At 30.1% G+C, this 8,911-nt stretch overlaps 1 protein-coding gene across 1 annotated transcript; it reads right to left on the minus strand.

Annotated features, from left to right (window-relative positions):
• Positions 1-5,601: 5,601 nt before the first annotated feature.
• LOC111901059 (pentatricopeptide repeat-containing protein At3g63370, chloroplastic) lies at positions 5,602-8,626 on the minus strand. Its single transcript, XM_023896926.3, has one exon. It carries the CDS (start codon positions 8,462-8,464, stop codon positions 5,660-5,662), a length of 2,805 nt encoding a protein of 934 aa, XP_023752694.1. The 5' UTR covers positions 8,465-8,626; the 3' UTR covers positions 5,602-5,659.
• Positions 8,627-8,911: the final 285 nt, after the last annotated feature.

Below are 8,911 nucleotides of genomic sequence, written 5' to 3' on the forward strand. Positions count from 1 at the left end.
TAAACCTAATTGCTAATTTCTAATTTTTCAACAAAATTACATGACGCCAAAGAATGAAATTTGAAATAACCTAAAAATAAATAATAGAATTGAGTTTTATTTATTTACTTGTTTCATTGTAAAAGTTGACCATCAGAAGAGTTTGTCGAAAAAAATTGTCGCCGACATCAAATCGCCGGCAAGGCAGCAACGTAAAGTCGTGAGTACGCAGGGGAGGGAATGACGAATATCGACAGCAACACAATTTGGTTCTTTTGTTTTTTGGAAAATAAGAAAAAAGGGCTTCGGCATTGCTTTATTTCATTAAATTAATTTGGCTTTTGAACTTAAAAAGATTGAACCATTTAAACTTATTCGACGTTTTGACCGTTTTAAATATTTTGCGTTATTTTGTATTTGAATTCATAAATTAGAAATAACCTTTTTTTATAGCCAAAAGTTTTTCCGAGTTAGCATCCCAACATAAAATGAAAATTCATGAAAAATTTTATATTACTGAACAAAATTTGAGGGACATCCCGGGCCCTATGTGGATCTGTCAATGGTTTTCTCGAAAATAAAATGACATTTCAATGGCTTTTTCGTAAATAATCTACAGCTTAACTATGGATGTCAGTTGAATTTTCGTTTACAAACAATAACATTCTGCCATGGCCTCCATGTGTTTAATAAAATGCTTCAATGAAAAAAATAGTTAATAATCTTTAATGTTTTTACTTCGTTTTGTTCCTTATTCTTTTCAGAACTATATAACTTAATTTAGATTGGTTTGGATGCCCTTTTCATAACAAATAGGTGGATACTAGTTCCTTACTCTTTCAGAATTTGCAGTTAAATACATTAAGGATGTCGAGAAGAAACATAGGGAACCCGAAGAAGCAAAACAAGTTTTCAAATTGGTATGTGATGAATCGACAATTTAAAGACCCCTGGTAAACCTCATGATCCTCGATATTATGCAAGACCAGTTCATGAAGCAGCACGTCAAGATGCTTATGAGGTTGTTGATGAGATTTTAATGAATAACAATCAGGTTCGTCTTCTTTGTTTTTATTTGGTATTGAAAAACTTAAACTTTGATGTTCCCTTACTGTGTTCCATGTGGTTTGGATATTTGGTTTCTTTTTATTTCTTGTAACATTATTTTTTATACATAAAGAGAAACTGAATATTCAAAACCATTCTGCAAGAATAGTGTATTCCGTAAGAATATTATTTATATGTTTAATGTGCAGTTGTTACAATGTATCACTACAAAATATTTGGCAATGAATTTGTGATAAAAATGGCTTGAAGGCCTGATGGGAAAGACTTGAAGAATAAATCAAAGAATGATCACACTCACTGTTTAAGAATGTTGTTATCTTTTAAGAATTACACTTGTTATTTATTAAGAATGTTGTTACTATTCAATGAATCACAATCATAATATGTAATTATTTGGTATATTATTAGTTCAAGAATCGATTTTGTGTATTCTTTTCAGAATGTATTTACTAGTTTATGGTTGATATTATGTCATTCTGACAGAATAAAATCAAAAATATATTTAATAGTTTATGGTTGACATTCTGTCATTCTGACAGAATAAAATCAAAAAACATATTTACTAGTTTATGGTTGGCATTCTATCATTCTGACAAAATAAATTCGAATTTTTAAATTTGAATTAATTCAAAATATTCAGATTTTTAAAAATAAAGGAATTAATTATCCTTAAAAATCCCAAAATTTTCTTTATTAATATAGGTTAATTGACTAAAATGCCCTTATGCTGAAATTTGTGTGATTAGATGATACATGTTATCATATTCTAATATCATAGACCCTCAGATCATGAACTTTGATTCTATTCCATTCGGTGGTCCAAATCTGTGCATTCTAGCACACAATAGTTAATAAAAACAAAATAACCTAAACATATATATATATATATATATATATATATATATATATATATATATATATATATATATATATATATAGGCTTAGGTTATTTTGTTTTACTAAGTATTGTGTGCCAAAATGTACAGATCTGGACCAACGGATGAAATTAATCAATGGACATGATTTGAGAGTGTATGATATTACAATGGGGTAACATGTACCATATAATCACACAATTTTTAGCAAAAATGGTATTTTGGACAATTAACTACATTTATTAAAGGAAATTTTTGGATTTTTAGGGATGATTAATTCTCCTAATTTAAAAAAAAAAATCTGAATTTTTTAATTAATTTAATTTCAATTTTTACCGATTTTATTCTATCAGAATATTTTTTGTTAGAATGATACTCTTTCAGAATTTTATTCTAATAGAATATTATTGAAGAAAAAAAAAATTCTTGAATAAGATGTTGAAAAATAACAAACATTCTAATATATTCTTATACATCCGAACTTAAATACAAATTCATACATATTCTTACAAACTAAAAGTCTTATACATTTTAATATAGTTATAAATATTCAAAAAGAATATCAACAAACATTAATAACATTTTTAAAAAATAACAACATTCTGCAAGAATATCTCTCGTTCTCCATGTTTTCTTCTTGAATTCTGAAAGAATATTGCTGTTTTTGGATGTTGAATCCTGAAATTCTGAAAGAATATTGTTGTTTTTTTTTCATTCTTTGAGAATGAAGTATCACATATCTTTTTTTCATAAGTTTCTCCATCATTCCTGCATCATCCTAACATACATTAAATTTCAACAGAATATCTGAATCATGAATATTTGAAAGAAACACATGTTCCTGCTTACATCACCACAAAAAATACACATCAACTTTTAGTTTTTGTTTTCTTCTTATTATCTACAAAACTCAGAAGTTTTTAGTTTTTTATATAATTTTACTCAATTCAAATGGTTTAGAAAAACAAAACAACTAAAGCCAGTATATGCAAAACAAGATTCTAACATAAATTGACTTTTATATTCAAAATCACTACAATAAAATATAGAAGAACAAGTATAAAAACAATTCCAAACCAATTACTGAATTAGACTTTTATAATCAAAGTATCTATTCAAAAGTCAAAGAGAAGAATTGATATTTCCCACTCGTTTACCTCGATTTCTACTGATGACGGTCAAGGAAGGCTCATCGGGAATCAATATTTTCCTCCTCCTCCTTCGAATCGGTGAAGCACTGGAGGTGCTTCCCGATTTCTGATTCCAATCGTGCTTCTCCTCCTTAATCCGACAAAGATGAGCACCGGGGGATCTTCCCCTTGATCTTCTTTGCTGCCGACGACGGGAGAGGAACGAAGAACCGTTGACTGCCTTCCTTCGCATCTTCCGCCATTGAAGAATTTTTCAATTGCAATTCTATCATCGGTCTCCGCCATTGAAGAATACGAGCATCATAAGAGGGATGAGGTGGATTTCAACGTTTGGGGAAGCGGTTTTGTGGTTGTGAGCTTATTGTAGGAGACGTTTCCATGGCGGCAGAGTAGGCAGAGGATTGAACCTGGTGGTCCGGTTAGTGAACTTGGAGTGAAAATGGTTTGAGGATTTTGGAGGTTTTATTAGACAGGATTTAATAGAGAGGCTAGGTCACATATACTTATTTTATTTCCTAAATTGCAAGATTCAATTAAATGATTTCCTTAATTAAAAGTATAAAAGGTCCAAAATACCCTTAAATGATTTATTTAATTGTTTATTATTTCTTGAATTCTCATTGGTGCATTTAGGCACACAATACTTGCTAAAAACATTTGAGCCTAGCTAGGTCAAATATATACACCCCCGGTCCCAAATTTATTGTCCGCGTTTGATTTTTTTAAGTCCCGGCACTGAACAATTTTGACCTTAAATAATTTATTTTTTGTTATATAATTTTTTATGCAAGATATATTAATAGATTGTTTTTTAAATATATTTTCATTGTTATAAGTTTCATCAAAAGTTATATAACACACATGAAGTTATTTATGGTCAAAGTTGACATGGGAAGACTTCAAAAATTAAACGTGGACAATAATTTTTGGAATAGAGGGAGTATATATATATATATATATATATATATATATATATATATATATATATATATATATATATATATATATATATATATATATATATATATATATATATATATATATATATATATATATATATATATATATCAACGTATATATTCCAAAATCTATTTTGTAAAGTCAACTCTATAAGATACTCAAACACAAATTTTAATGGTCCCAAACATACTAAATTGGGTATTTATTGCACCATCAATTTTTTTAACTAAAAAAGAGAACTACGTAAAGAAAACGAAAAATTAAAATAACAACCCAACCCCAACGTTATCAAACGATCGTATCAAAATGAAGAATGAACTTAAAATTTCATTTGAATTTTGAAAATCTAGTAAAAAAACAATACTCTCTATTTTAACCGTATTTGCATTAAAATGAAAAAAATACAACAATATTACACTAAAAATACTATACAACCAATAAAATAGTACTCTCTGATTTCCATCATCTAATTTAAAAAGATAAAATGCAAAAATAATTTGTTCTTAGATAGTGAAAACCAAATAAGATTAAAATATAATAATATAACAAGATTAAACAAAATAAAAGAATTACAGAAAATAAAATAAGGGTTTTTTTTTCACACCCTAATTCCCATTTTTACTTTTTTTTGTCTTTTAGTTTTTTTTGTTTTTTTATCTCTTTTTTTTTTTTATATTTTATTTGTTTGTTTTTTTAATAAATACATATTATTATTATTAATTTTAATATTAAAAATATTTTTTCAGACTATTTTTGTGTTATTTTTTCATTCAAACTAACTGTCACTGTGTTACTTTTTCCGTTCGGACTATCCATGTTATTTTTTTTTTGTTCTGACTATCGTTGTGTTATTTTTTCGTTCCGATTATCTATATGATATTTTTTCGTTCGGACTATTCATATTTTAATTTTTTTTTTCATTCAGACTATCCATGTGTTATTTTTTTCGTTTGTACTGTCTAATGTTATTATTTTGTTGCTTTTTTCGTAGCCATTAAATAAAACCCACACACATACATATAATTGTTCGTAATTTTTTTTTAACTTAAAGATAATTTAAAAGAAAAAAATAACACAATGATATTCTGAACGAAAAAAAATAAAGTTAAAGTTTTTTTTAAAAAAAAAAGAAATAAAGTTAAAGTTAAAGAGACATCAAGTCAAATCAATTATTTTTAAATAATAATAATAATAATAATAATTAATAAAAGACAATAAAAAAACAAAACAAAAAGACAAAATATATCAAATCAAAATGGGTTTAAAGACAACAAAATGACAAAAAAAAAAAAAGATGAATGGAGAAATTTCATGGATTTGAGGTATATCCAACAATGCATAAAAAAAAAAAAAAAATAAAAAGACAATGCAACCAATTGACCTGTTATTTCAGTCAAAATCCCAATTTTGCAAATTTTCCAACAAGTTATGTCCTTTTTTGTTAGAAAAAATTCAGCCATGGCTTTTTCATAAATAAGCCAAAGTTTATGAAGTTTTCTTAAGATTTCTCTTTTCAAATATCATATCATGTTTAGGACAACGTTAGGCAACTCAAAATTTGTGGGATGGATACAGAAAAATATAACAATATTTACCACCAAATTGCATGACATGGCGATTTTTTTATTACCAAAAGTCTCCACAAGAGCATATTCCAGACCCAAAATGATGGAATCTATTGGCATCTCTAACAATAATTTCTCGTTCAAAATACTTTGAAACTAGCTTACTGAAAACATGACAATCATCACAAACACGAAGGTTCTTTGTGACACGAATTGGCATCCCTTTGCTTGTTTTAAGCAATCCATAAGCAATCGCCAATCTTTCACTATGCCCATTAAAAATTTCCCCTAAATACCCCTCTTCCCTCTTTAATATATCATTAATTTGAGCTAATTTGTCATAAATCTCATCCGACTCTGGATGAGATTTGTCCCTCACTGTAAAAACATGAATCTTGTTCCAAATCTCAATCCAACTACAACCAGGATCTTTCTTAAAACCCTTTTGTCTCATTTTCATTCTTATGTCACCAACATCATCCCATTGGCCACAAAAAGCATAGAAATTTGATACAAGAACATGATTCTTTACACTATCTGAATCCAACTCAAGAAGTTTTTTCGATGCAAAGTTTCCTAATTCTATGTTATTATGTACCTTGCATGCACCAATGAGAGAACGCCAAATGGCAACATTAGGTTTCATTTCCATGTTTTCAATGAACTTAAATGCTTCTTTTAAGTTGTTTGCACGACCAAAAAGATCAACCATACAAGTATAATGTTCTTGCCATGGATTTAAAGCATATTCATCTACCATTGATTTGAAAAAAGCTTTTCCTTCATCAACCAATGATGAATGGCTACAAGCATAAAGAATTGCCAAGAAGCTTACATGATCAGGGTAAACTTTTTCAGCCACCATTTGGTGAAATAATCGAACCGATTCCATTCCCATTCCATGCATTCCATATGCATTGATCATGCTTGTCCACATGACTAAATCTTTGGTTGGAATGGAATCAAACACTTTAAAGGAATCCTCTAAAGCTCCACAAGCTGAATACATATCCACAAGAGAGCTCGAAATTGGTCCTTGAAGAATGAAACCTTTTCTTATTAAATACCCATGAATCTCTTTTCCTTTTTTTAGTGTGGATAACTCGGAAACAGCAGAGAGTAAGCTAAGTAGTGCAATGGAATCAGGTTCGATTCCGGTTTCTTTCATGGAAACAAAAACATCAACAGCTTCATCTGCAAGTCCATTTTGTGCAAGATTGTTCACCATGATTGTCCAAGAAACAAGATTCTTTACCTTAATGAGTTCAAAAACACGAGAAGCATAATCTATGCATCCACATTTCCCATATAGATTAACGAGTGTATTCTCAAGGGCAATATCATATAACCCTTTTCGTATCATATGACCATGGATTTCTTTCACAACAGAATCACACATCAACTCAATACAACCTTGCAGAATGCTTGCAATCAACATGGAATCACTTTCAATTCCTTTCATTTGAGATTCACGAAATAAAGTTAATGCCTTTGAATGATATCCATTCTGGGCATAGCCTGAAATGATGGTTTTCCAAGAAATGTTATCTTTGAAACGGATTCTCTGGAAAAGGGATTCTGCATAGTTCATTTTGCAACACTTTGCATACATATCAATAAGTGTGTTACAAACATGCAAATCAGAATCCATCCTGTTTTTCATGGCATATGCATGAACTTCAAGAGCATTCAACAGGTTCCCCAAATGACCAACAGTTGATATCATGCTTATAATTGAATATGGATCAGGATTTTGACCTATAACCTGCATTCTGTGAAATGTAGCCATAGCTTCATCATAAAGACCATTTTGAACATATCCTGATAACAAAGAGTTCCAAGTAATACTATCCTTTTTATCCATAGCATTGAAAACCCTTTCAGCTTCTTTCATTTTACCACTTTTTGTGTATAGAACAACCAGTGCATTGGCCACAAACATATCTAGATAAAGGTCAGATTTGAAAAGGAAAGCATGAAGTTCCTTGCCAAACACCAGATATGAAGAATCTTCACAAGCTTGAAGAACAGCAACAAAAGTATATGTGTTTGGCACAACCCCTGTTATCTGCATTTCTCTGAACAATCTCAAAGCCTCCACAGTCTTCCCAGAAGCAGAATAAGATGAAATTATCGAATTCCATGAAACCACATCTGCTTTCCCACTCATTTTCTCAAACAACAGCATTGCTGAATTTGAATCATTGCATTTTGCATACATTCCCAACAATGAATTGCTTACATACAGGTTACAAAGAAACCCCAATTTTGTAGCCATTCCATGAACTTGAACCCCATAACAACGATCTTCAAGCTCCCCACAAGCCTTAAGAATCGAAGTAAAAGTACTAGCATCAGCATGAACTCCTAACGCATTCATATTCAAAAACAACTCAATGGCCTCAATATGTTCTCCATTTGTCATATGAGATCCAATCATAGCATTCCAAGTGAAAATACTTCTTTCAGTCATTTTGTCAAACACTTTATGAGCATCCAATGAAGACCCACATTTCCCATAAGCAAGCACAAGCTTAGTACTTAAAAACGTTGTGTCTACTACATAACAAGATTTCAACACATGGGCATGGACTTGTTTGATTTGCGACAAAGATTCTTGTGTGGAACACCGCTCAAGGATCAAAGAATAAGCAGTATCGAAACAATTGTTGCAACCTGTGTCGTGGTCAATGAGATTGTTTGCAAGAGAAATGAAAGCTTCCTTCAGGGTTCTTGGAGGATACCTGTTGATGGAATTGCGGGAGAATTTGGAAACAGACAGGATATTATTATCACTAATTTTCCCTAAAATGGGAGCTTTCACAGTCGTTAATGGAGTAGCTATAAGCCCAAAATTGACTGGCATCGTATGTATCCGACAAAAAGAAGATTTGGTTGGTGTTTATGAAGGCTTTACATATGATCAATTGTCTTCCAGTCGGTTAGGATATCTGACAGCGGGTATGATTCCCGGCAATGTTCGTTTATTGGAGGACTTGTATTTACAAAAAAAAAAAATTAGCCAAAATAATTGGTCTTATGGTTTCCAAAGTAACGTACTTTTGAAGACAACTATGGAAGAAACCTAGCATGAATAGTCCTTCCGACATCAGAAAAAAACCAATTTACTTTTGAACCAAACCTGCAATATATAACAAACCTCAAGGACCATTTGTATAATTTTAAATAAACCAAAATACTGAATTCAGTTGCATATTCATAAACATACACAAAAAAATCTATTCTTTTAAATAGAATTAATTAGCTGTTGTTGATTTGTTTTATTAATTGTATTTTAAGTGTAACTAGGTTA

This window comes from Lactuca sativa, chromosome 5, assembly GCF_002870075.4.
Source record: "Lactuca sativa cultivar Salinas chromosome 5, Lsat_Salinas_v11, whole genome shotgun sequence".
In the NCBI taxonomy this organism is placed as follows: domain Eukaryota; kingdom Viridiplantae; phylum Streptophyta; class Magnoliopsida; order Asterales; family Asteraceae; genus Lactuca; species Lactuca sativa.